The sequence below is a fragment of the Netta rufina genome (genome assembly GCF_964035555.1).
Source record: "Netta rufina genome assembly, chromosome: 1".
Taxonomy (NCBI): Eukaryota; Metazoa; Chordata; class Aves; order Anseriformes; family Anatidae; genus Netta; species Netta rufina.
In genome coordinates, this window is record NC_140123.1 from 126,988,553 (window position 1) to 127,016,459 (window position 27,907).

General features: G+C 44.3%; 1 protein-coding gene across 1 annotated transcript in view; it reads left to right on the forward strand.

The window, feature by feature from the left end:
- Positions 1 to 2,497: 2,497 nt before the first annotated feature.
- LOC311217314 (alpha-2-macroglobulin-like protein 1) overlaps positions 2,498 to 27,907 on the forward strand; it is a gene marked incomplete at both ends in the record, with an annotated part of 28,950 nt that continues 3,540 nt past the window's right edge. The window contains 32 exons of the mRNA XM_084299286.1: positions 2,498 to 2,565; positions 3,200 to 3,383; positions 4,397 to 4,441; positions 4,770 to 4,914; positions 5,615 to 5,667; positions 5,969 to 5,989; positions 6,482 to 6,641; positions 7,256 to 7,340; positions 7,742 to 7,856; positions 9,143 to 9,251; positions 10,104 to 10,213; positions 11,131 to 11,295; positions 12,189 to 12,410; positions 13,216 to 13,279; positions 13,825 to 13,974; positions 14,583 to 14,725; positions 15,543 to 15,716; positions 16,101 to 16,206; positions 16,769 to 16,877; positions 16,972 to 17,197; positions 17,405 to 17,531; positions 17,669 to 17,790; positions 17,948 to 17,999; positions 19,231 to 19,314; positions 19,767 to 19,943; positions 20,813 to 20,894; positions 20,992 to 21,148; positions 22,813 to 22,887; positions 23,266 to 23,419; positions 26,104 to 26,288; positions 26,690 to 26,905; positions 27,337 to 27,458. Of these exons, the coding sequence (XP_084155412.1) occupies positions 2,498 to 2,565; positions 3,200 to 3,383; positions 4,397 to 4,441; positions 4,770 to 4,914; positions 5,615 to 5,667; positions 5,969 to 5,989; positions 6,482 to 6,641; positions 7,256 to 7,340; positions 7,742 to 7,856; positions 9,143 to 9,251; positions 10,104 to 10,213; positions 11,131 to 11,295; positions 12,189 to 12,410; positions 13,216 to 13,279; positions 13,825 to 13,974; positions 14,583 to 14,725; positions 15,543 to 15,716; positions 16,101 to 16,206; positions 16,769 to 16,877; positions 16,972 to 17,197; positions 17,405 to 17,531; positions 17,669 to 17,790; positions 17,948 to 17,999; positions 19,231 to 19,314; positions 19,767 to 19,943; positions 20,813 to 20,894; positions 20,992 to 21,148; positions 22,813 to 22,887; positions 23,266 to 23,419; positions 26,104 to 26,288; positions 26,690 to 26,905; positions 27,337 to 27,458 (4,007 nt within the window). The remainder of the gene's footprint in view (positions 2,566 to 3,199; positions 3,384 to 4,396; positions 4,442 to 4,769; positions 4,915 to 5,614; positions 5,668 to 5,968; positions 5,990 to 6,481; positions 6,642 to 7,255; positions 7,341 to 7,741; positions 7,857 to 9,142; positions 9,252 to 10,103; positions 10,214 to 11,130; positions 11,296 to 12,188; positions 12,411 to 13,215; positions 13,280 to 13,824; positions 13,975 to 14,582; positions 14,726 to 15,542; positions 15,717 to 16,100; positions 16,207 to 16,768; positions 16,878 to 16,971; positions 17,198 to 17,404; positions 17,532 to 17,668; positions 17,791 to 17,947; positions 18,000 to 19,230; positions 19,315 to 19,766; positions 19,944 to 20,812; positions 20,895 to 20,991; positions 21,149 to 22,812; positions 22,888 to 23,265; positions 23,420 to 26,103; positions 26,289 to 26,689; positions 26,906 to 27,336; positions 27,459 to 27,907) is intronic.

Sequence of the window (27,907 nt, forward strand, 5' to 3'; positions counted from 1 at the left end):
CCACAGGAAGGTGAGCCTCTCCTCTGTCCCCCCTTTGCCCCTGTTTTTGCTGCTTGCTTTCTTCCCTCTCCCCCTCATCCAGAGATGAAGGACTATGCAGCTCTTGCTCTGACAGGGTGCCTGTCTCTTTCGAAAGCCTGTCTTGGCTTCAAAACCAAGAAGGTGGAAATCATGCTGTGCATGGCTGGGGCTGGGATGTGGGCGGGTGGAAGGGGTGGAGACAATGTTTATTGCCAAGGCACTGAAGGCACTTTCCCCAAGGCTTTGTAAGCCTTGTTGATATTGCTCTGGGAGATGTGTTTCTCTGCCTTATCTTATGCAGCATAGCTGATGACAGCAGGAATGCTCAGATACTTGATTTGGTATGGGGGCTTAATTTTTACAAAGGTGTCTTTAGTGGGATTTTGTTACAGAATCACATAATCACAGAGTGGCAGAGGATGGAAGGGACCTCTGAAGATCATCTAGTCCATCCCCTGCCGAGCAGGATCACCTAGAGCATGTTGCTCAGGGTGGCATCCAGGTGGGGTTTGAATATCTCCAGAGAAGGAGGCTCCACAGCCTCTCTGGTCAGCCTGTTTCAATGCTCTGTCACCCTCAAAGTAAAGAAGTGACCTGGAAACACTAGAAACATGTTTGGGCAAATTTGTTGTTTGTGATGTAAGTTTAATTTTGCTTTAGGTTTGAATTTCTTCTGTAGAACTTCTTTACGTACTATTCATTTTGTGTTGAAACTTCATTCCTGACCTGCAGCCTCTGGCCAGGCCAATCCAGGGCTCCACATACAGCTCTCATAATGCCCCTAGCTTCTCCCTGGAAGAAGGGAAGAACTTTAACACTTTATTATGTTTTAGTTGTCTTTCTGTTCCCATTTAAATTCTGAAGCGGCTAACTTGATGACCATTCAGAGTTGCAGAGCTGTGGGGAATGTTTCTGAAATCAGATCGAATTCTGTTTTTTGTCTGGCTAATTTAGGCTTGAAGTCAAAACCCTGTTTATTTCAGAGAATCAAATGTATTCCCAGATCAGTGACATACAGTGCTTCAAACCTGCAGATTATCTGAATATCTGTGCTAGGTTAAAGGTGCACGTTGCAGTTACATTGCTCTGTGAGCTCAGAGAGTGGATACACATACACAGACTCCATGCCAAAGTAAATCCATGGGATTGCTTCAGCTGGGATCAAAGAGTGGGCAGACGGCAGATTCATTCTATATTGTGTACCTTTGGTTATGATCTGCAAAAACACAGCTGTGGCCAAAGCAAGATGAGGACAACAACCTTCAAATAAGGTTGTACCTAGAAGGCAAATAGGTCCAAGCCCTGCTCACTTCATCTGCCACTGCTGCCATTCAGAAAAATTAAATAGAAGTTTGCAGTACCTGGTAGGAGTCTGAAGCAGATTGGTGGTGGTGTCAGTGTAGAAATACCTTATGGTTGGATGAAGCTGTGAACTGGACCTGGCTGGGATGGACTTAACTTTCCCTGTGGCAGCCCATACAGTGCTGCACTCTGCACTTCACGGAATCACAGCTTGTAGCTAGAACAGCATTGATAGCACACCAGCGTTGTGTCTATTGTTGAGCAGTGCTGGCACAGCATCAAAACTGTCTTCAAAGCTCCCCAGAGCCAGTAGGGTGTGGGTTGGCAAGAGGTGGGGAGGCGACATTACCAGGGCAGCTGACCTAAACCAACCAAAGGGATATTCCATACCATGGGGTGTCATACTCAGCACTCAGCAGTAAATGGTGGGAAAGGGGAAGGAGGATGGGGGGCTCTCGTTATGAAGACATCTGTCCTCTTGAACAACTGCTACACATATCAAGGCCCTGCTTCCCAGGACGTGGCCAAACATTGCTTGTTGATGGGAAGCAGAAAATAATTGTTTTCTTTCTCACTTTGCTTCCATGTGCTCTCTGCTTTTTTGTTTGTTTGTTTGTTTGTTTGTTTGTTTCTTGGGGGAGGGGGAGGGAAGGAAATTGAAATTGAAATTAATTGAAAGATTTTGAATTCAAGCACTGATGAAAACTGGATGAGGGGAAGATCACTGATAAAGCACAGTCAGAGTGCTGAGGATCCTTTTTCACAAGCTAAGGATAATAGCTGCTTTGTCTCCCTTGGGATGCTACAGCCAGAATCCAGACCAGCCAAAACTGAGGTGAGCTTTTCTCCTAAGTCCCCTTCAGTTTGGGTTAGAGGTCACCCACTCCACATGTTCCCCACAGCGCTCTGACATCCCACCACCTGGAATGCCATCTGAGCTTAGATGTGGGTGGAGAACAGTGCTGTGTGGCCTTTACTCTGCCATTGGTGGAAATAAGTAAATATTAGCTAGTGTCATTAGCCTGGAAGAGATATAATCTCCGTATATAAACTTCCCCCACACTTTGGCCTTAGGAACATCTGAGGGGTGTATTTAGGATTGTTACAGCCCATCAGTACAGGCTACTCTCTCCTCCTGTGCGGATCTTGACAGCTGTCTTTCCCAGCCCAAGCAATGGGAGCACCAGTGCTCCTTTTAGCCCTGACCCTATTCCCAGTTGCAGCTGAAGCAAGCCTGGAACCGTGAGATTATCTTTTGATTTTGGGGGGCTTGGTGGAAAGGACTGTCGTTGAAGGGTTTAGTGCTGAGGTGCTGCATGGTTTAGCATCACAGAGCTGCATGTAGGGAATCTTGTTATTAGGGAGGCTGAGCAGAAGCAGTTCCTTCTGAGTTACTTTGGAGCTCTGGGTGTCAAGCACCACTGCAGGTGAAGCCCCTGGTATATGCTAGTGCAGGCACCGCACTAGCAGTGCACTGTACACACTGAAAAGCTACAGAAGCCACAAGTTTGCCTTCATTCATCCTGTGCTTGTGAGGATGAAATTTGGTGTGAGGCCTGAAGCCTTATGCCTTGGTCACTGAGTTTTCAGCTTCATTCCTCACCTAAACTTTCTGTTCTTGTGTACTTGCTGCTGGGGCAGCTGTGTCCTGGCTGGTGGCAAGGTGGTGACAGACACATACCAGGAGCCGTCTGGTTCCATGCTGGGCGTGTTGCTTCTTTCTGGCATGGAAAAGGAGCTGCACCATAATTCCTTCACTGTAGGCCTCTTAGGCATTTCAGACCTTTGATGTGCCTCTCCATGAGTGCAGCAGAAATTTATTCTGGCCTGTCCACCTCATACTCTGAATTGTTTCTGAACATCTGCTCTCTTCTAGTCACTACATGGTGGTGTTCCCTGCTGTCATTCACCATTCCCAAGAGGAGAAGCTCTGCATTCACCTCAGCTCCCTGACTGAGGCTGTTCACCTGGCTGTCACCCTGGAGATGGAAACCAAGAATCACACACTGGTGGAACAGGACGTGGAGAAGCCAGGTACTTTTGAGTGCATCACCTTCCAGGTGAGTGTAGCTGTGGTTGCTGACTTGTCAGTAGATGATCTTACTCCCACTTCAGACAGAAGTGCTCTCTTGACACACTGTCCTTCTCTGTCTTGCCATGAGGTTCCAAGCAGGTGAAGTATCTTTTCCTAACAGTTCCAGGCAAAATACAAGAGTGTCCTAGAACCTAACAAACTAGGCAATCTTTCACAGCGTAGAAAATATTTTTTTAAAAAATCTATCAGCTGATTTCATCCTATTGTTGTAGTTAGCTGAACTAGCTACACTGAGGCTCTGACATGACTACAGGAATTCCAGTTACATTTCTGGAGAGACGTGGAGATGTGTCTGGTGCTGAGACTCTACAAACTCTCCCTGTCTCCTTCAGCACCATACTAAGTTGCTGTGCCTATGCTCTTATTGCCCTACAGATTCAGCAGAACTCAAGAAGGGTCTGTAGTCAGTTCTGGTTCTTTTATCAGCAAGACAGTATTTAACAAAGTGTTTGGTTCCAGGACTTAGGAGAGAGTGAATCCTGGTTCTGGAAAGCCAGGGACATCTGTAGTTAAAACAAAACAAAACAAAGCAAAGCAAAACAAAATAAAAACAAAAACAAACAAACAAAAACACTTTCTCCTCGTGAGCTTAGTCTTTCTGATAGTGAGATGTCCAAAGTTTTTGCCTGACCAGTATCTTTTTCCCATTACTGCCTTAGTCAGCTCCATATCTATCTTCCCTATGTGTTTTTTTGTTCGTTTGTTTTGTTTTGTTTATTTGTAAAACAATCTTCAATTTCTGTGACAGGGAGAATGATATGTCATATGGTTCGCTCTTACATTCATGAATAAAAGACAGATGGTGACTGCTTCTTCTTCAAGCAATATTAAGTGGTCTAGAGGCTGATTCGTGCAGTGGAGTTTGGACTCTGAAGTTTGAGGATTGATTAACACTGAGGTGATGTCTCACATCTGGGATAAGATGCAAGATCTCTGATGGTTTTTTTTCTATTTCTTTCCTTACATCAATCAACCTAGGTACCAGAGTTAACCCCCTGGGAAACAGATGCTTCAGCTTCACAAGTAAGACACCTTTCTTGGCTGCCTCTCCTCTTACAAACTAGAGAGCTTCAGCCTCTCCTGTGTCTGAGCCATATTAAAGGGAGGAGTTGCATGGTGGGAAAGATAGCAATGGGGAGAAAGAAATGTAGAAATGCACAAGTGTGACAAGGGGAAAGGCAGAGAAAAGAGAATAAGGAAACTGGGGGGTGTGTGGAAGTCTATGACTAAAGAAAGGAAAGAGCTAAATCAAAGAAAGGGGACAGAGAAGACTGAATTGGAGATTTTGGTAGCCTCGGTTTCCCCTTCAAATTACTTCTAGTCTTAGGCAGTTTTTATTTTACTCTGACAGTCAGAGGAGGTGGTTTTTCTGCATGTCCTGATACACAGCGATGACAGTGTGCTCTTTGAGGGTCGCAAGAAGGTGCTGGTCAAGCCCCAGAAGAACATAATTCTGGTAGAGACAGACAAGGCCTTATACAAACCTGGAGAAACAGGTAAGGCAAGAAGGTGACGTGGAAATGGGGAGGGACGGATTAAGGTAGCAGCCACATTTTGAGGGAAGACTTCATCAAGTGCACCAAGCTAGGCCTTTTGGAGCTAGAAGAAAGCAGGTCTCTTTTTTCAGTGTTTCCAGGAATGATGTGAGTCAGGATGTTCCCCCATAAGCCGTGCTGTACCAAATGCTCAGCCTGCTGCTCCTAGGTGTTGTTCTTTTGAAGTATCTCTCATAAAGCCAAAAGGAAAGCCAGAACTCTCTAGGACACTAGGCAATCCCTTGTTATTTTTTGAATACTTGTTTACACTTGAGTAAAGCTTAAAGTCACAGCATAGATGCTTTGTGCTTAGAGCACCTCCAGGCTGTAGGATTGTTCCACAGTTTTCACAATATGAACAGACTGCAGAAAGACCAACCCCACTGTTTTACACATCATTATAATCCTTCCAGGTAAAAGCAGTGAGTTTCTACAGCCTGCAGCTGCATATAAACCTCCCAGACAGAGTCCTGGGTGGGGTGGGGGCTGGGGTTGGGACTGGAAGGCAGGTGCTGGGAGGGGCTGTTTGGGGGAAGACCTGAATACCTCTAAGGTAAACAGAGAGATACATAGATATAGGAGAACAGAAAGGGAGAACAAGATTTGTGCAAGGACATGTTGAATGCAGAATGCTTTACTATCCTTTCCTTTGTATTTCCAGTGAAATTTCGAATTGTGAACCTTGACAATGACCTTAAAGTCATTAAAAATGAGGTGAGTTTCACTCCATGCATTTATAGATGGAGGAGCCTCAGCATGATACACATTGAGAGGCTTTTGAAAGAGACATTTCCCTCTCCCTGCATGCCTGTTAAGTCCTAAAGGCAAGCGATCTTTGAAGGGAAACCACGCATCCGTTGGTCCCCTGGAGAAAGACTGCAGTGTGTGCTAGCACACAAGAAGAAGGAGACATAACGTAGGGTCTGGATGGAGCAGAACTTTTCTGGTTCACATGGATGCTGTTTTGCTCTATACAAAACTGAGCTTGTGTCTTTTTTTTTTTTTTTTTTTACAGTATCCCCAGATATGGCTGCTGGTAAGTGACAAAGAACTGACCAGAGGGAGTCTGTCTCTTCCACTGTGCCCTTTCTCTCCTTGACTGAGCTGTGCCAAAAATGTAACCCTATAAATAAGTCATCTGAACTCTTTTCTACCTGGTCAGCCTGGGCTCTTCTTTCAAACCAGCACATAGCTGAGCTAGAGGCATGGCAATAATGAATCAGAGCAGAAGCACAAGGCAAAATGCTCAATAGATACAGTACAGCTGCTTTTCCTTCCTATGGTTCTGTGGTATTACCACTTCCCAGTAGCTTTACTGACAGCCTTTGCAAGTCAACAGTTCAGTAAAAGGGTACTGGAGGGAGGAGAAGGAATCTCACCTGGTGGTTTCTGCTGTGACCAGGGATCCTCTCTGCTGGGGCAAGGTTAAGCCCTGATAGTGCCTTCTTGTGCCTGAGTATGGTTGGACCTTCCAGGTACCTATGCTCCCAGTGTGACTTTGTGTCTCTGAATGTTCCTTCCCAAATAGGATCCTAGACGTAACCGTATTGCTGAGTGGCAGAATGTAAAATCAAGACATGGCATTGTGGATCTGTCCTTCCCCTTGGCCTCTGAAGCAGCTCTTGGGAAGTATACCATCTCAGTGCAACAAGACATGGCTAAAAATACCTTCGTCGTTAAAGAATATGGTGAGACTTGGACAACAGAGGTGAGGGAAGAGCAGTGTGGGTAGGTAGAGAAGAGACGTGGCTGTGTTCATCAGACCTTTTGCCCTGGGAGAAGAACAGATCAGGGACATAGATAGGTCTGGGCACTCATCTCATGCTGGTCTGAATGTTCTGCAGCTGAGTAGGGTACAAGGCAGATGTTGTAGTCTGACAAGACTTCAGATCTTGTTCTAGCTGCAGCTGGACCCTGTGGTGAGCACTTTCTGCTGCTCATTGTCACCCTCCTCTAAGCTAAATGTACTGTTCGCTCCCATCAGCTGCCATAACAGGGAGCTGCATCATGCCCTAACCCAGATCAGTTGCAGCGATCCTAACCTGTTTACAATGTTTATGCCTGATGGAGCTAGAGTAGAAAGCAATCCTTTTCGGAATTGTAGCATCAGAGGGAGGCAAAGGGAGTAAGCACTATCACAACATGGGGATGAATAACTGGGGTCATTACTATCTTGACTGCAGCTACAGCAGAATTTCCAGTCAGTGCCCACCATACTCAGTACTGCTTTTTTTTTTTTTTTTCTTTTTTCTTCATGCCTCTTTTCCATGCCTCTTCCCCTCTTCCATGCCTCTGTCTGCAGAGCTGACAAAAATTGAATTAGAGATTGAGCACCCTCCCTTTATCAGTACAGCAGATGAGGAATTTCAGCTGAAGTTATGTGGCAAGTGAGTACCATTGTGGTATCTGTCCTTTGGCTCCACAATCACCTTTAAACTGCTGGTAGTAGAGAAGTGGCCTTCCAGTACGACGTTCTTGCATTACCTTGTTGAGGGAGCCAGATCGCTCTGTGGAACCGACTCTTTCTCATTTACTGTGAGACTGAAGGACACTAAGGATGCTGATCAGGGGCACACTTGAGACAGTGGCTTGAAACGCATTCCTGATGTATAGTGGGTGGAGAGAAATGTAAACTGTTTTGCAGGGGTGAGCTGAAGTTCCCGAACAAACAAGATACAACACTCTCCCAGGCTCCACTTCATCCCTGATAGGGGGGGGGGGGGGCCTGGTTCAATTTTTCTGCTGAAGCAGCTCATCTTCAGGTGTGTGTTTCCACCCTGTGACACAGGTATACCTATGGGAAGCCCGTTCAAGGCAAAATAGACATTACTTTTTTGACATCGTTACAACTTTTCAAGAGAGATTTCTCAAATTCTACTGAGATGAGGAAAAAACAGAGCTGGGTAGGTGGAAATATGAGAGAGTGGAAAGTATCACCTGATGGAAATGTCTGTCCATCTGTCCTCTTAATCTGCCTGACTGCACCTCTGATGTACACAAATCGGTTTAATCTGGTGTCTTTCCACTTCTTAGACCTGATTGATTTCTCTTCCTGTAACTCCTGTATTACTTGAATTACTGTTCTGGCTGCCCATATCTGACTCAGTAATTCAGGAGAAGGTGTGAGTTCTGTGTAAGTGATGGTACCTGTGGCCTTTCCCAAGAATCTGTATCATACTGTGCAGAATCAGACAACTGGTATATTCAGCCTTGTGACCATTCCCACCAGTAAACAGTAAATCAGACAATCAGATAGTCAGTGGCTTAATGTACCATTTCTTGCTCTGTTCACACAGTTAAAAGATAATCTTAAATTTACCAGTGTCTTGTAAAATATTAGGTCTGGTGCTGGTTACACTTTCTGCACATTTGTGCTCATTATATGTTTTTGGTTAAGCCCCAAGGTTTTTTGTTTTTTTTTTTTTTTTTTTTTTTTTTTTTTTTTTCCTCAGCTTTCAGATGCAGCTCTTTCAAGTCACAAGAAAATATTTTTAAATGTCAGGTGAGCCAGCAACAAGCCAGAATATGAAAATCCAACTGGATCTCTGCATTTTTTAAAATCCATCCAGTAGTAAAATATCTCCATCTGGAACGATGCATGCCAGCTTCCTCTCACATAGCATGCAAAAAGCCATGCAAGGTTCTCCAGAGAACTTAACAGACACAGCTAGAAACACTTTGTCCACCCTCACTCTCATGGCAGGATGTCTGTACCCAGTCTCTACCTAATGACTGGCACAGCTCTTGAAATCTGTAACTGGCTGGGTGTCCTTGTTTAGCATAGCCACATCACAGAGACAGCTGTGACTAGAATGCCATCAGATCAGCATTAATTCATCAGGACCACAGTTTTAGGGAGAAGGCTACCTCCAACTCAGGTAGACACCAATGCTCTTTTAAAGGCAGGGAGCAGGCTTAATCCAGTCTCCATATTAGCCTGTGACATAGCTAACCATTGTATCATTTGTCTGAAGCACATTTTGATGCCAATTTTTGATGACTTTGATCCAAGTGTGATGGGTTTGTTCTCTAGCTAAGGTATCCGTGGCAGATTTCTGCAATTACAGGTTTTTGAACTTTCCACTGCTCCACAAGTATTTGGAAATACTTCTTTAGGATTACCCAGCATCTTTGAAACAGCTCCTCTACCTCCACATTATGCTCTTTCTTTCTGTTCATGTTTCTCCAGACAGACAAGAATGGCTGTACTACTTTTACGGTGAAGACAAAGACTCTGGAATTAAATGAATCTGACAGCTACCTATATGTGAGAGGGGAAATAGAGGAAACTGGAACAGGTACTGGAGGACATGTGAAAAGTTCCAATCCTTGCAGACAGCTTTTCATTTCCTTGTTTGATTTTTTTTGGTTTTGGCTTTTGTGCAGCAGTTGAATTCCTTTTGAAAGGAATTCATGAAGAGAGTTCCCTAGTCTTCTATCATGCATGATGTTCTCTATTCTAGCACCTCTTCCACCTGTTAGGACCAGATTTCCTAATCCTCTCTACCCTTCATCTCCACAAGCATGTAGATGTCATTTCAGTGACTGCCTCGACACTGAGGAGTTCCTCAACCATTTGCAAAGCCCTGGCTAGTCATGGAAAAGTCTGCAACAAATCCTCACAGTTCTTGCTAATTGTAGCGCACCATCCCAGCAGGTAGTCCCTACTCACAGAGTCTCTTGTCCTCTCACTTCCTAAGCCTGAGGCAGGGTTGCTTATGGACTCTTCTGCTGTCAGGAATCCCATTCTGCTCCCTTTTATTCTGCTACATTATTGACTATGAAGAGGTAGGTTGTCAGCATCGGTGTTAATATCCCATTGTTCTGGCAACTGGAGGTGTCAATTTTTTGAACTGCCACACTGTGGGTGGGGTTTCTCAGGCCACTTTTAGGCATCTTCAATATAGTTGTCTATACCAGAACAGTCATCTGATTTCTCTTAATCTGCAAAAACATTAGAAATATGTGCTTATAAGGTTTGATGTATCCTGTCATTAAGCAAATATCCCAGAGAGATTGAGGGAATCGTACACTAGAAGAATGTATTCTCTTTTTTAAATTTAGATGTAGGTAGTGTAAAAGGATATTCTCATCTTCTGCTTCCTAAAAGCACTGCTGGGATTTAACAGATTTCTTCTCTCTCCACACAGGAGCAAAGACTGAAAATATATCTATAATTTCTATTGTGACAAGAATTAAGTCTATAGAATTTGTCAATGTCCATCCATTCTACAAACGTGGATTACCATACACAGGGAAGGTAACACCCATAGGTCCCTTCTCTGCTGAGAATACATCATAGGTCTAATTTTCTGTATATAGAAAGAAGCAGTCTCTGGGAAAGTGCTGCTCTGTCAATATCCAGCAACTATGAGTGAAGCCTTCTATGGAAGCAATTTCTTCTCTACACCCTAACTCAGTAATTTCCCTGAAAAGGAATTTTGGAGCCGGCTGCAGTCTCTGAGAGCCTCCTCAGGAGCAGCTCCTGAAACTAGTCTGAGTGATATAAGGCATATGGGATGGGGGTGTCGGCAGCAGGGAAATATTATTACCTGTGGACAGCTGTTCAAATGGTTATGACAGCTTGGGAGAAACCACTAGAGCCTTGTGTATCCATTCACTGGCAGTCATTTCTGACCCAAGTCCACAGCGTGATGCTAGGACTGCTGTCCCATTGGAGCTAGAAACACTTTCATCTGGGCCAGTACTAATCACATCATGAAGGAGGGCAAAAAACAGTAAGAGTTAAGTTGCTGGAGACAGGACAGTTTCTGATCTTCTAGGATCTCGGAGCATTGTCCAAGAAAAAGTTCAAGATCCAAGGAAATTACCTCTTTTTTACCCAATATAGGTAAATTTTACCTATGGCCAACTATAGGTATAGTGTAGTGTAGTGTAGTGTAGTGTAGTGTAGTGTAGTGTAGTGTAGTGTAGTGTAGTGTAGTGTAGTGTAGTGTAGTGTAGTATAGCTGCACTATACTTTGTTTCTGGTCCTGAACTGCTGCACACTGGTGTTTTTGTGTATTTATTCAGTTTTTATTTGGACCCTTCCAACCTGTCTGAAAACTCAAAAGACTTACATGTAGAAAGCCTAATGATAGCAATAATTAGTATTAAGCACTGTCGGGGCCTGGGAGTGTGGCATGAGGGTTATTATCTTCCTTCCCTTGTCTGTAGATGTTATGCCACAGTGATGACTCTCCCCTCCAAAATGAAACAGTCTACCTAACAATTGACATAGACGATGAGGAGACACACCTGTCATTCCTCACAGATGAGAAAGGGGAAGTCCACTTCTCACTGGATACCACCAGCTGGAACAGCACACTGGTTTCTTTGAAGGTGAGCATCACCCACAGTGAAAAGATAAATAAAGTAAGGGCAGATGGAGGAATGGGGCAGAAAGTGGAAGACACCTGAGGTTTTTGGGGCACAATCTTCTGGCTTCTAATCTCATTTGACCTCCCTTTCAATACCAGACTTTGAAGCACTTGTCTTCTCTTCACACCTTCTGATCCTACACCTGAAGCTCACTGCTGCCAGCCTGGCAGTACATGCATCTTTCCAACTCTCTGCATTCCTTGCAGCTGATGAGGGATTCATGCCCAAGCAGTATGACCTCCCATTGCTACTTGTTTCTCAGACTGGAAGGAGCTATTGCTCTGGATGTTTTCCCCTGAGACCCTAGCCTATCCAGGGTGAGGTCCCCTAATTTTGGTTGATGTGGTTTGGTGATTAGAGGCTCTGTAATCTGGGAGGTAGATTTCTGTCCTCAGGGAGCCCAGGGGCAGGCTTTAATTCCTGTTCATAGGCCCACAGATATTGTCTGCAGAGCCTTAAATTCTCCACAGGGAAGTAGACCTTCATCATGCAAGAGCTGTTTTGGCACCTGTTGTACTTAAGGGCATCTAAGCAAAAGTACAAACACAAAACATGGGTGTTGCATTCATGCTGGACAGTTACAGACTGATGGTAAGTGTGTTCCCATGGAAAGATAAAAGAGGAAGAGTAAGATTGTGAGCAAAGCTACTAAACTTAGATTTTTGCTAAAACTTTGTAAGATAAAGTGTTATTGGCTTCAAAATTGACCTTAAACAAAATGATGACCTTAAACAAGATGACATACAGATGTGTCATCTGCCAGGTAATAACTTAGTATTTTCTGCAGACTCAAAGTATACAAGCTCCTTTGTCAGGTCATACTGACTGCTTACTTGTGTTTTTGTGCTCTGAAGGGCACCTACTACCTTGGAAATGACACTGAGAAGAAATCTGAAGGTATTGAGGATAGCTTACACTGGCTGAAACCTTTCTACTCTGAGAGCAACAGCTTCCTTGAGATCAAGGCCAGGAATGATGTGATGCCCTGTGATCAAGAGCAGGAAGTGCAAGTAGATTACATCCTTGACCAGAATAAACTCAGCTCTAAAGCAGACCACATTGATTTCTACTACTTGGTGAGCAGAGAAGACATCTGAATCTCGGGCAAGGTCACACTTACTGGTATTTATCTTTTTCACAATAGCACACAGATACTCTTGGTAAAGAGTATATTGTTCCCAGGACAGTAAAGGTCAGTTTGTGTGTTCTGTTCTGCCCCAACCTCCTGTCCTCCTATCCTCAAGATCCTGGGCCTTCTCCTATCCTCCAGCTGCTTTGCTTTGTTTGTCCTGGCCTAACCTTGGGTGATAGATACCTGCCATTCACCTTAATTTCTGTTATGTGAACTCAGAGGCAATCTCTGGTGCAGCTGACTTCCCCTGGCCTGGTTCCATACAGAAAAGCAAACAAACAAAACAAAACAAAAACTTGAAATTGCCAGGGCCTTGATGCACTCCAGAGGTATGTTACCATGTCTTGATGAAGTTCAGTTACAGGAAAGTGAGTCCAAAGCAAGGGTCCGACTACTTTCAGTCTAGCTGAGAGGTTATTAGTATATGGGTTACTGAACTGAGCTCATTCATAAGTTTGAAAAATGTTGTATCCTAACATTGTGAAATCAGACTTCAGTGGTGCTTAAAAACAGCTGCTAGTGCTAGCCTCAGATGTACCTCTGGCTTCATAAGTGGCAACTTCTCATGTCCTAACCAATACCTCTGAAGTCCCTTCCCAGCTATCACCACCTCTTTAGGGCATAGCCTACCAGAGGAGCTTCTGTGGCAGTATGTCAGATGTTTCCTTCTCTCTTCTTTTGTTCTTTTCTCACTCTCCTCATACCTGCAGAATTCCGGCCCTTCAATGACTCTTCTCTTTGCTCTTCAGGTGATTTCCAAAGGCAGGATCCTTTTCAGTGGAGAGAAGCAGGTATCAATTCTCCAGCATGAGAGTGAGTAGAACCTCATGAAAATTAAGTGCACCATAACAAAGACCAGAAATTTGTGACTGCCAACCAATGACAATCTCTGCAGGTGTTACTATTATCCACAGGAAGAAGCTGTTGAAATGAGTTCTTATTGTGTGGTCCACCTCATTAGACCAACACAACCTCCACTCTCAACAGTTCAGTGGCATTCTAGACAAGTGTTGTTCTCCTGTCTTGTCTAATTAACCTAATACCCAACCTTTTGATTTTGCTGCTACCTTGTATCTTTGGAGAAGATAAAAAATTGTGTAGCTTGCCTGCTTATCTAAGGTACAGGAAGAAAAAGATATTTTTGCCAACCTTGAGCCAAAGTAGTGACTAGTATAATGGGATTATTGTTAATCTGTAATCTGTGGCAGTGTATGTGTGGGGTGTTCATGTCTACAGGTAGAAAGCATTGAATTCCCTCTTCTGATTCTTATTGTGTATCCTACCCCAATCAGCTGATTCTGCATGGTGTGAACTCAAGTGAGAGCTTTCTCCCTCTTCTTTGCTGTTGTCTTGTGCAGATCTACAGGGTTCCTTCTCATTCACCCTGACTGTTGGCAATGACTTCCTTCCTGACATCAGACTTCTAGTGTATGCTCTTTTCTTGGATGGAGAGGTGGTAGCTGATGTGGAACAGTTTCAAGTAGCAACATGCTTTAAAAACAAGGTAGGTAGAAGCACAAAATGGAATGAGAGAACAATTGTAGCATTGATATGCTCTGGCCTGCTGTGGTTCTTGGTTTTGTTTTATCCTCAGCCAAAATGTGTAAGCTGGACACATGCTAAACCAGATGTCCAGTATTTTTGCCTGGGAAACAAACAGATAACCTCCTTCTTACCTAAATTCCTAGTTCTGCCCTCCCCTACGCTGAGTGGCAAGCTGTTCTGAAGGAGTAAAACAGCCCACCTTGAACTCCCCACATTCCCCATGAGTGACTTGGGAGTACACTATCCCCTGTCCTCTCCCTAATGCAAAAGAAAGCCTGCCTGCCTAGCTACGTGTGTGAGCTCTGGATCAGCAGGAGGTAGCGGTGTGGTAGTAGGGGAATTTTTACTGGGCTGTATGCACTGCAGCCCCAGTAACCATGATGAAGGATGAATCAGAATGAACCAGGATGAACCAGGATGAACCTTGATGAACCAGGATGGTTTCTGTCAGCATATCAGCTCCCTTCCCTACCTTATTCTCTGTTTTTCACCCTGCTGTCCGGACACCTAAGACTTGCAGAGTCCCACCCTCCAACAGTAAACCCCTGACCCCATCTCCTTTTGCAGGTAGCACTGGACTTCTCAAGCAAGGAGGAAGTCCCAGGGTCAAAAGTCAGTCTGGATCTCAAGGCTGCTCCTGGATCCCTATGCTCTGTCCAGTCTGTTGACAAGAGTGTCCTCCTGACGTGGAACAATACCCTAACAGCATACACAGTGAGTGTAGCCTCCCATGGCCATCCCCATAATGTCTGCCTGCCTTCTATCTCCATGCATTGGCAGGAGGATCCTGAAAGGAGGAAGCCCATAGTCCTAATAGGACATAGTGTCCTTGGGTGGCTGCTTTGGTATTCCTCCTCCTGGGCGTCTTCTGAGCAGTTATGTGTTGTTTGTGTTCCTAGTGCATCTTCCCTGCACTGTGGGCCTGTCTGGAGAGTGGTGGAGCTGCACACCACTGCAGAAGTAGGTGGAGAGAGCAGCTTCAAAGAGATGCTAGTGCTCACTGCTTAGAGGGAAAGTGCTTTCCTCACATCTACCTTCCTCTCCGCCCTTCTGTCTGCTATCAGGCAGTGAGGCTAAGCATTTAAAAGTGATTTTTTCCCCTGCTAGGGTCCTCCTGTTCTTCTTCCTCCAGCCTTGCTGAATTATAACCATATGACAGCTCATACTGAGCACCTGAGCAGTTCTTTAGAAAACAGAAGCCAGGGGACAGAACCCTATAAGGCTGAATTTGTAATTCAGATATGCCAATGCCCTGTGCTCAAACTGAGTCATGTGTCCTATCCAAATCTTTCGTTTTAGAGTTAAAAAGCTTGAACTGTCAGAGGTGACAGTCTGCAAACTAAGGGTTTCAACCCTATATCCACTATTAACTTAGGTTTCGTGTCCTGTAGTGCAAGCTGGGCCAGTGCCAACATCTTCAAGTATGAAACTTTATGAAGTATATTAGAGGGCTACGGTACAAATATTAGACCCATACAAATACATGCATGTTGCCCAGTTCCTTATAAAGACCTCTATTTTTCCATTGCAGCTGTATAAGACAGTCTTTGAAGACAGCTTTATAATTGGAGGACGAGGGTTCCCTTATCACCTGGAAGACTTTGATGCATACCCTTGTCTGCCTCAGAAATCTGGTCTCCATAAAAAGACTCATAAGGAAGCGCCGTGGTACCAAAGTGAAGCTGATGTCTTTAATCTGTTTAAGGTGATTCTCTGCATTTGTACCAAACTTTTCCTGAGACAGTGATTGCCAGTATGCCATCCTGAATGCCTACAAGAATTTGCTCTTAGCAAACTTCAGCTGCCCTGACTTTCATTGATAAAAGTCATCTGTACCCTGCTCTTCTCCATCATGTCCACACTCACCTGGGGACTATGGGGAAAGATGAAACTTATCAGTAGGCATAGTGCATTCCTCATGCACTGCCCCGAGTGTGAATCTGTAAGTCTATGCATATGCATACAAACAAGTAGCATTTTTTATGGTTTCATCTATGAACAACTCACTTACTCTTGCTATCTCAAGTATTTTCAGTGTTCCTCTTCCCTTTTATTTATCACTGATTTATTCTCTTTGCTGTTTTTCCAGAAGTTGCGCATGAAAATATTAACCAATACTAAAATCAAGAAACCAGTTTCCTGTATAAAACGAGACTTTAAGAAAAAGATGTTGTCCAGCAAAGACAGTATAGTTGGTAAGTAATTGAAATTGCCCATCTCCTTGACTGAAGGGGCTCTCCTCTCCCAGTCCTGACCAGGCTGCAGCTGAGATGGCTGATTTCCACCCTGCTGTGTTTCTCTTTTGTGTGTGTATGAAAGGAATGATGTCTGTGTTCAGTTTAAAGGACCTGATTTATAAATCACAGATAAAAGCTCAAATCTCTTTGCCTTATTGGCTGTCCCTGGGTTCTGCACTCTTCACAGAAAATGTACTGTGCTCTCCACCAGTATTTTCACAGACTTATTAAAACAGTGTGACTCCATTTAAGTGTTCTGTCCCTTTCTGGATCCAGACCAAACTTTCTGGATTTGTCAGACCGAGCCTCAGGCTAAAGTCCATCCAACCCTCTCTCCCTAAAGTTGTGTTCCCCAATGACACTGACACTGTGTCATATTGTCACTGAAAAGCCAATCCTGTGTACGCTGTTCTGTGTCTCAGGTCATTTATGGTTTGTGTTAGATTGCCTGCAAATGAAGAAGCAATTTCACCCGTACTGACACATGCTGTTTTCTGATGTACCACTTGCTTTTCTGCAGACAATTATGTTGGCCATGCTGATTCTGTACCGCAGTCAGATGACACAGAGAAGCCCAAACCACGGACACATTTCCCAGAAACCTGGATTTGGGATTTGGTCCCTGTTGGGTTGGTAACAGCCTCTGCCTGCCTTCCCCAGGGAGACCCCTGGAAACTTCTGACTGCTCCTGAGCAAGTTCTCCTCTCTTTCTTCTTGCTGTAGTGATGAGGGGCAAGCATCTCTCCAACTTACTGTACCCGACACTATTACAGAATGGCATACCAATACCTTCTGTGTTGCTGATACTGGCTTTGGGCTCTCTCCTTTGGCCACGCTTAGGGTCTTCCAGCCTTTCTTTGTAGATCTGTCACTGCCCTACTCTGTGACCCGAGGAGAGACTTTCAGCCTAAAAGCCACTGTCTTCAACTACCTCAAGGACTGTATCCAAGTGAGTATTCCCCCAGTCCCATAGCCTCTGTTGGAGCAAAAGCTTGAGCCCAAAGGCAAGCTCTGAGCTTCTCAGGAGATGTAGATATAGGCATTTGGGCCACAAAGCACTGTCTTATATTTTGTGACCCATGGTATTTCCTCATTTGAGCAGGGCCTGGCACTAACTCTATGCTAATGCGTGTTTGTATACCCCACCACACTCAAGGTGCACACCACCCTCAAAGACACCCCAGAACTAAAGGTGGATGCCTGTCCAGGCTGCCAGTTCACCAGCTGCCTCTGTGCCGATGAAACACAAACCTTTGTGTGGAATGTGACAGCCACCAGACTGGGTGAGGTTGAGCAGAGGGATGTGTGGCAACAGTGGGAGGAGGTGTGAAATTTGCCTGCCTCTGTGTCTGGTCCTGTCATCTGTACGTAGATATCTCTGCTGCAAGTGCTCAATGACATACCCTTTTGCTTCCTGCAGGCAAAGTGAATATCACTGTAAGCAGTGTGGCAGAAGATTCACATGATCTGTGTGATAACCAGGTTGCTGTGACACCATTGCGAGGAAAGACAGACACAGTGATAAAACCTCTGCTTGTGAAGGTTAGTCAGACCCAGTCTGGAGAACACCTGGGGACAGTGAGTTACCCCATGAGGCGATTAACAAGAAGCTTAGACCTTTCTTGGAAACAGGCCTACTGAGGCACGGAGACTTCCTTTCCTGCCTTCCCATTCTGAATTACTCTTTCTTCACCTGCAGCCAGAAGGTGTACTGCAAAAGAAGACGCAAAATGCCTATCTCTGTGCTACAGGTATGGAACATAAGTCCCTGGCTGCTGTCCATCATGAGAGCAGGATGGAATCATAGAATGATTTTGGTTTGGAAGGGATCCTTAATGATCATCTAGTTCGAACCCTCCTGCCATGGGCAGGGACACCTCCCACTAGACCAGGTTGCTCAAAGCCCCATTCAGCCTGGCCTTGAACACTTCCAGGGACTGTTGTGAAGTTCTGTGATCGTGAAGTTGAAGTGAACTTTCCTGGGCAACCTGTTCCAGTGCCTCAATACCCTCACAGTAAAGAAATTCTTCCTTATATCTGTTCTACACCTACTCTCTTTTGATTTAAAGCCATAACTCCTTGTCCTATCATCTTGCACTTGACCTTGTTGAACTTCATGAGGTTTGCACAGGCCCACCTTTCAAGCTTGTCCATGTCCCTCTGGATGGCATCTCTTGCTTCCAGTGTGTCGACTACACCACACAGCTTGGTGTTGTCGGCAAAGTTGATGAGGGTATGTTCAATCCCACTGTCTGTGTCACCAACAAAGATGTTAAACAGCACCAGTTCCAGTACTGACCCCTGTGGAATGCCACTTGTCTGGTCAATCTTTTGGTGACATCTCTGATATGAGCCCCAGGTAAGCAGCAGACTTCTATCAGGAGCAGATTAGGTCAGCAGATCAGGTCAGCAGATGGGTTATTCTATACCTCTAAGAAGAGAGTCTCCTACTACGATCACCCGTCACCTTTTTTTAGTTTCACTAGTTATTATGTGGGGAGCAGATCAGGCTGCCTTACTCAGCTCAATCCCCCCTGCAAGGGGTCTTTCCTTGTCAATCAGCAGAGGGGTGAAGCAGTTCTGCAAGGGCACCTCAGGCTTTGTGTGAACACTTCCTCCTGCTGGCCCTTGCCATTGCAAGCTCCCATTCTTCTGTGCTATTGGCCTCTCTCCCTTTCACATGTGCTGGTTTTGGGGAGAGTTTTTGGTTGTTTGGCCATGGTTTCCCTGCAAACTGCCCTTGGAACCAGCTATCTGGTTCCATTATGCCTTGACCTGCACAGATAGTCACAGAATGGTGCCATGTAGTGGGTTAAAGTATACTTGGGCCTCCTGTTCAGCCAGTGGAGGGGGTGCTGCACCCAGCTGGCACACTGTGCCCTCATCGCTCGTGCTCACTACGGGCTGCGTATGGAGGAGGCTGCCGTCACTGTGTGTGATAAGTCTTCCCTTGAATACATTCCTGGGTTTTGCCTTCCTCAGATAACACAGTCTCTGAAGAATTCTCCCTGACCCTGCCTGCAGAAACACTGGAGGGATCTGGCCGAGCCACTTTCTCTGTCATTGGTGAGAAAGGCTTTACCTGCTCTTGGGTTCCAGTGGGAAAAGCTTGCATAATACTTTGGTCTTAATGTTGCATCAACCCAGTTCCTCCTAAAATAAACTGAAGGAGGTGTAATGTTATCCTCAGAAATGTGTATCAAGTAACCTTTTTCAGCAGTAATTCCTCTCAATATGGAATGGGTGATCCCTAGGTGGCTGGAGAGGAAGACACAGGGTATCTCCTCTGATGTCTCTTGCAGCCTTCTTCCAGAATGATCCAGTCTTCCCTTGCTGTGCTGGAGTAATCCAGGAAGGATTTGAAGAAATTTGAATGTGATATGAATTGCTTCAGTTTAATGAGGAGCTGGCTCTTTTCCAGGATTCCAGCAGAGTTTGAAGAAAGCAGGAGTCCCCTCAATTCATATTGCTGAATGCCTGTGCTTTTCTTTCTCTATCTCCTCCAACTCAAATTTTAGGGGATATCATGGGCCCAGCACTTCAGAATTTAGGTCAGCTGCTTGAGATGCCCTTTGGCTGTGGTGAACAAAACATGGTTCAGTTTGCACCAAACATCTTCATACTCGAGTACTTGCAGAAGACTAAACAATTGGACCCAGAAATTGAAAATATAGCATTGTATTTCCTGATAACTGGTAAGCATTGTCCTTCCTTCTCCTGCAAAAAGAAGGTACCATAAATCAGGAGTGTAGGGCATTGGTTTATTGGGTGCACGGCAGGAGAGGAAGCACTGCCAGAGCTACACTAAAGAAAGATACTACAGAGTACAAGAAATTGTTTCAAGAAAGGTAAAGCATCTTTCTGAAGAAACAAGACTTCTATCTCTGGCTATTATTGAGGTATTAAGCCTGCTTTTCTGAGAATGGTGTGGGTAATTAATGATTTGCATTATAACATGATTTGCATTATAAAGTGATGCCCATGTTTTGTTCTTTTATCAGTCTGAGGCAGACAGAGGCCTTTTCCTTGTAGAAAGAGGACATCAGCTGCTTAATTGGAATAGAGAGTGGCCATAGGGGACAGATAGGAGTTTGATAACTTAGTGTTTCCTTTTGGTTTAGGACATTTATTATGCTGGTGTGTCAGCTCTGTCCAGTACAATCCAAATTTAATGCAGTGCTACTATCTGTGTCTCATTTTGCAATGCACATCACATTCCAGCTTGGCAGTCCTCTTAACCTGCTACACAGAATGCTCAGCAGCCTCCCACGGATAGGAAGTTTACTCCCTTCATCTCCCTTTCTTTCCTGTACCATAAGTTGGGACAGATGTTTGGGAGATGGGAACTTACACAAGAGAATTGTATGAGCAGGGTGGCAATGGTAACTGGTAACTGGTGCCATGGGATGCACAGGGCATTGTGGTATAGTAGGTTTGGTTCAACTGTCTCTGTAGGAACTGGTGAAGTCTCTTGCTGTAAAACATGCTTCCTTCAGCAAGGGTAAAGTGTGAGATGCTACATGCTTTCACACTGAGAGTTGTGCCCTTGCACCTGTCTTCACAGGTTACCAGCGTCAGCTGCTCTACAAACATGATGATGGTTCCTACAGTGCCTTTGGGAAGGCAGACACCCAGGGCAACACGTGGTGAGTGACCAGAGTTGGTGCTGTCATCCCAAACCTATTGTCCTTACTCTTCCTGCTCCTGGCTGTGACACAGTATTACTCTGTGCTCTGTCCACAGGCTGACAGCCTTTGTGGCCAGGTCCTTTGGACAGGCCAGCTCTCACATTTACATCGATAAGGATCATGTGCAGGATGCTGTGCTTTGGCTGCGGAAGCACCAGCTGCCCAGTGGATGCTTCCAGAGTGTGGGGAAGCTCTTCAATAATGACTTGAAGGTATGACCAATAGCCATGGAAGTAGGATTGGGGGGAACATAACGCAGGGACAGGGCCACTTCCCTAGGCTCTTCTGCTGTGCACAGTAGCACAAAGCAATCTCCTCATGGCTTAGCACAGCCAAGACAGCTTCCCAGAGCAGAATGAAGAAGCTTGGCCTAAAACACCATGCATTTCTTCAACATGAGGTTTTAATCTCTGCTGGGTTTTCTTCATTTTTACTCTAGCCAAATGGCACCATGTCTGATTGTACCAAGGCCCATTAGGGGCACAGAGAGAAATATTTGTATCCTCTAGTGCTTGTCTATAATACTTTGGCCAGGTTATCCCTCTTTTCATTCTTTATGGCCCACAGTAGAAATTGTCCAGATAGGCCTGATTTTGTGCTCTAATATGAGATTATCTGAAGACACAGTTGTCCCTGCACTGTACACCGACTATAAATTCTCCTGGAGCCTGGCACCCCAAAAATTGATCCCTGCCCTGTAGCTGGAAATGCACGATGAACATGCCCTGGTGCTCAGGTACCAAGCATCTGCATGCATTCTGGCAGTACCTGGGTTCTTGTTGTTTGTAACAGTAAGAATAAGTCAGACTGATAATACTGCAAAGTCACCCTTACTAAATATAAGGCAAATTTATGGAAGAAAGCAAGCTGATATTTTAGCAAAGCAAGGGGTTACACTTTTTTTTCTTAAAACTTTTATGCAGTACAAAATAAAACCAGAATGTACATGTAGACTGTTCATCCTTCTCTGACTTTCATTCATTTCTTAACATGGGCTTTCTGTCTGTACACATCTTTTGGGGCACAACAAAGTGCCCTCCTATTGCACTTTGAAGATTTGGCTATCAATGTGAACAATGCTTCATGGCATCTCAGCCCAAATTTCTCCCCTCATTTATGATGCAGTCTTGTCTCATGTGTAAGGATGTAGGCAAAACTTCCCTGAGAATGCATATCCTCTGATGGGGAAAGAAATACTTGAATGCCTGTTTACCTATGTTAATCTGTAGCTTCTCGCTGTCAACCGATTTGTATGTAACCTTGCATTGCTTCTTGTATACAAATCCTACACCATAAAAACTTTGTTCTAGTGTCCATTTGTAACATATTTTATAAAATAAATAGCTCACCACTTCAAGGGTGGTGAGGCACTGGCACAGGTTGCCCGGAGAAGCTGTGGATGCCCCACTCCTGGAAGTGTTCAAGACCAGGTTGGATGGGCAACCTGATCTAGTGGAAGGTGTCCCTGCTTGTGGCAAGGGTATTGGAATTAGGAGATCTTTAAGATCTCTTCTAACCCAAACCATTCTATGATGCTATGAACAGTTTGGTTCATTCCCTTCTATGAAAAGTTATGCCTAGGCTGCTTGCCTATGCTGCATGGCTCTGAGGCTGTCTCAGCACGAGACTTTTGCAATGTTCAGGAAATGAGCTAGGAGTGATTTTTTTCAGTTCCTATGTCAAGAATGTCCAGAAGCATGCTACTACCCTCTGGTAAATATGCTATCCATAGGCAGTTTCAGTCGTTAAACAATAACAGTCCACGCAATGCTTGCAGGCAAGCAATGTTTTTTTTTTTTTTTTTTTTTTTTTTTTTTGTTTTTTTTTTTTTTGTTTTTGTTTTTTCCCCTTTCTGATGTCTGTCTGTGACTTGCAGGGTGGTGTGGATGATACACTCTCATTAACAGCCTATATCACTGCTGCACTCGTGGAGCTCCACCTGGAGAAGAACGTAAGTCACATTTGAACTCTTGTAGGGTTTGGGAGCATGATCCACCCATCGTTCCTCACAAGGTCTGTGGGTTCAGGGAATACTCAGATTGAGTTGGTGAAAGGCTCTGTCATGACACACCTTTGCACATGAATAATCTCAAAAAGAAATTTTTGCCATGGTTAAGGTGTGTGGTCTGACTTGCAACAAGCAGAGCATTTGCCATTCCCAGATAATCTTAGGGGGAACAATAGTCTTTGAAAATGATGCAGGGCTTGCAGAAAAGATGTATCCGGGATACTGTAGTGTTATTGATACTATTTCAAAACAAAAATGTCCCAAATGAAATTTACAGTGTTTCTTTCTGATTCCTTCTGTTTCTTCTGATTCTTTTATCAGGATACAATGCTGGATAATGCTTTGCATTGCCTCAAGAATGTAACAATTGATGAGACCAATCTTTATGTCAAGGCCTTGATGGCTTATGTCTTCACATTGACTAAGGACATGGAGATGAGACAACAGCTCCTGGATAAGCTAGAGAAGGAAACTGGTAAGCTGTTGCCTTTTAGAAGAATGGGTTCAAGAGAGTGCGTTTAAGACCTGATATTGGTAGGATTTAATTATAGTGGATTGGGAAATTTAACTTTTCTTACATCGTTTTTTGTGTCAGAAAATGATAATTTATTGAAGCTGTGAAAGGTTTCTAGTATTCAGGAGAGAATTCTGGAGACAATTGGACCAAAGAGAAAATTTCTGTTCAAAAGGAACAGATGCAATCTACATTTAATTTGTGGGGTCAAAGTCTCACTTCACTTTAGGAAGAGTTGGCTTCAAATCTTGCCCCTATCATTGCTCAGCAATTCATACACAGTACAAGAAACCTCGCAGAGGCAACTTGCCTTACTATGTCTATTCAGCTGCTGGTTAAGACATTCAAGCCTTTTGACAGTTTCCACATTGCTGCTCTACTCAGCTCAGGGATCTTGGTTTTATGAATCTTTAGTTCAGTTCTTCCTTTTGTCTCTTTAACTTGCAAAGAACTGGACTTAGATCCCAAATAAAGATTCCAGGTAGGGTTTGAAATCACTTAAGCATATGCTGATATAGTTGGTAACAGCAGTACCTGACTTGGCTTAAGTTCTTCCCCATATCTCTTCATATGGCAGTATGGTGAACTACCCCAAGAACTGAAAAATAACAGAAGAAAAAGGAAGAGAGTATTTTTCAGCCACACCAGCTATCAGTGTAGTTCACTGCATATCCATTCAAGCTGCTGAGGTGGTTTAACAGGGTGGCAGGTGTGAGAACTGAAAGGAGTAGAATTGCACACACTGGAGCTACTACTGAAAAGGTACATATGGAATGAGTGACTGGAGCACACCCTCACTGATATTCAGTCAGCCTGATATTTCTAACTTACTGAGCACTTTGGAAAATATCCCCTTGAGAACTTAGGGCATGGAACACTACAAATTGCCTACGGGTCAAACAATAGTTTTCTTTGGTTCTTGCTTCCACTGATAATAGCTGGCAATGACATGCCAAGAACATTGGAGTTGTAAGTGAGGGAAAGTGTTTGTTAAACTTGTCTAAATATGTCTGTGTCCTGCCTGCTGAGTCTGAGGATGTGAGAGCAGCTACCAGCAGCAGCCAGTTTGTCTAATGGAGAATCCCTGCCTGAGAGGGCTACCTTCTGTTGGCTGGAGACATAACTTCCGTGGCTAGGTGACTGGGATTCTGTTATCTTCACTAGCAGGATTACAGTTGGATCTTGATGAGAAATTTGGTGCTTTTTAAAGAATCAAGGTTAATCTATAGGTTGTCTATGGCTGTATCTCACAGAGGCTTTCTACCATTTAACGAAAAATTGTTCTGCTTATGTCACCTTGGAAGTAACAAATCAAAAATGCCTCATGTGAAAACTTTCCACTGTGATAAGCATGATGAAGTAATACAAATCTTTAAAGTCCCTAAGCTAAATTATAAAGTCTTTATGCTGGTTTTATGCAAACAACTGTTTTTGTGATTCTTTTTTTCAAAAGTGAAGATTTGTTTTGAAAATAGACTTAGTACTTCAGGTTTCCACATATCTGCAGAAGATTTCTACAGCAGCACAATTAATCTAAACTCTTAGCTGAATTTTAGCTACCCTGTACCAATACCACAGCAAAGCTTTCAACCTGACTCAAACGCATTCAGCACCTGTAGGCTTGGACCACAGGTGGAAACCCACTAGTATCTCAAATTGTCCCAGCATATCCACTGTATAGGTAGGCTGCAACAAAATCAGCTGGGTAGTCTTGCTCCTCCAGTTGCCTGCCAGCAATTCACCCTCAAGGAGTGACCGATTATTGCAAAATAGATGCAACTGACTGCAGATAAGTCCTAGAGCTTCTCAGCTTGAAGAACCCTGTTAGATTATCCCAGGTAAGTGCAGAAACAGCAAAAATACTGTAGGATGGGAATAATTTGCATTGGGGACTTCTACAAGAGTGTAAAACTAGGTTCTAAGGCAAGAAATAGTTGTGTCTTCACGCCAGACCGAAAATGCCCTCAGGCTCTCAGAGTCAAGTCATGCATTCTACACCACTTAATGATCTTAATGAACTAGTCACTGTCCAGAATCCACCCTCCTCACAGCACATCACTGAGAAAGAAGTTCATGGGTGCAGAGCAAAAACCAATATGGCTCCCTCATCCTAGGTTGGGATGAGGGGAATTGGACCTGGTTCGTCACTGTCACCACTAACTGGACATAGCTTTCAATATACACAGAGCTCAATAAGACCAGGACGGCACTTTAAGCAAAAAGCCTGTGTTGAGAATCAATCAGTTCCAGAGGAACAGTTTCTTAGAAGAACTGATGAGGATTTGGGGCCATATATGCAGCCTGGATCTCCAGTGCTTTCAAAGGAAGAAATGCAGTCTAACGTAGCTAGATGGCCTTTCAGAGCACAAAAACAAACAAACAAACAAACAAACAACAACAACAACAAAACCACACACACACACACACACAAAAACAAACAAACAAAAAACAACAACAACAACAACAACAACAACAAAAACAGGAAGGAAGGATTGGCTTCTGCACTCTGAGGTGGTCCAGAAAGCTTCAGGCATTTCTGATGTTGTAAAGAAAGCTACCAGTCCTCCGGGGCTACTGGCACAGGATGAGCTAATGCTCATAGGTATCTAATGTTTTCCTCTTCCACATGCTTCTCCCTGCAACAGCAGAACATCTGACATCAGATTCCAGTAGTAAAGAATCTTCTTCTTCTATGATTGAGACGGTAGCCTACATCCTTCTGGCTCACATCTCCAACCCAGACTTGGCAGTCAATGAAAATACAGCGAGCAAGCTTGTGCACTGGCTCAGTGAACAAAGAAATGCCCGTGGGGGATTTGCTTCCACACAGGTAACAAGCTGGAGAAAGTTACGGGGGAAGGAGAGAGACTGTACCTGGAGAGATATGCATGTGTCTTGCATGTGCATATGTCTTGCATGTCACTCCAGATCCACCCTTTGAAGAGAGGCATACATGAGCCCTGTTTGGGAAGGGGAGTGCTGTGGGGAAGCCCTTCTTTTCTGTGGTGTAATTGGGATCACCCAACTCTGTGACTGCCAGTCCTAGGGCTCTGAAGCCACCCTTGCCAACTAACAGAAGTCATCCTGCTACCTATGCCCTTAGTGGCACAGTTGCATCACAGCATGATGCAGGGCCATGAGGTGTGTGGTTCTCCATGTAGTGCTTGGATTAGTGTGATGGATCTTGTACTGCATTGCTACATACCAAAGTGACTATCTTTCTATCTTCAGGACACAGTTGTGAGCCTGCAGGCACTGTCTCAGTATGCAGCCCTGTTTCCTCAAGAAATGAGAAATGTAAATGTGACAGTGAAAGGAAAGGAAGCTTCTCCGTTAGAGTTCCACGTGCACAGGAACAACAAGTTGGTCCTGCAACAGGCATCTCTTCTTGCAGTCCCAGGGACGTACACAGTACAGGCGACTGGCAGTGGCTGTGTGTATGTACAGGTGAGCATACAGAATGAACAGAGCTGTTAATTTTTTTCCACTGACCCTTTAAGTGAGGTTTGATTCTAAGTAGGTACTATTGCCTCAAGTTCTGAGAACTTGAGGAAGCTTGGCTTCTTTCTCTTTATGGGCAGGATTTTAGCTAATGTGCTTTCTCACAACTTAATTTTTTTTTCAGTAAAAATGAGACAGTGTTGTATTGAGTGAGGCCTTGGGTTGCAGATAGCTGAGCCTCCAAGCTGGGGGTTACACTTGACAGATGTATCAGACCCTATGTGCTGAACACAGCATATCTAAACAGAAAGCACAGCTGTAGCCAGCTGTGTTCATTGCTGGTTATTGATTTGTTAAAAGCTGGAAGCGCAGATAGGCCTTTGTCTCCTGCAGGGAAGCTCTGGGGCACTTCACAGGCATGTTTTCTCCTCCACCAGAGTACTCTCTACTATAACACCCCACCACCAAAAACAGAAGAGGCCTTTGTCCTGGATGTGCAAACAATACCAAGAGAATGTGATGGTGTTAGAAAACAGCTTGACATCCACATTTCTGTCAGGTATGGGGTTCCTTAAAGCTCTTCCTTCAGCAGAAAAAAAAACACCTAAATACCTCCTGTCTGTGGCAACAAACACCAGGGCAGACCCTTCTCCTCTATAGATTCCAAGTGTTGTCTGATAAAATGTTTGTATTCGTTACCTGGTGTGCAATGAGCCAATCCACACACTACCTCAAGATACTGTTTATTTCGGAATTGGGCAAGACTGGATACCAGGTGGTTTCCCACAAAGCTGGCACCCCTAAGGATTTTTCAAGCCACTCTTTATACAATCTCTTATCAATACATCTACAATCCCCCAGCCTCTGATTGGTTAGATAATTAGCAAACTGCCAATATGACAGATTCATTCTATATATCCTCAGAAAGGAAGGGTCCCTTGTTGAGGTGAGGTCTCCCAGCCTAGGGACATGGTTTTTACTATTACAATGAGGATAGTTCATGGATAG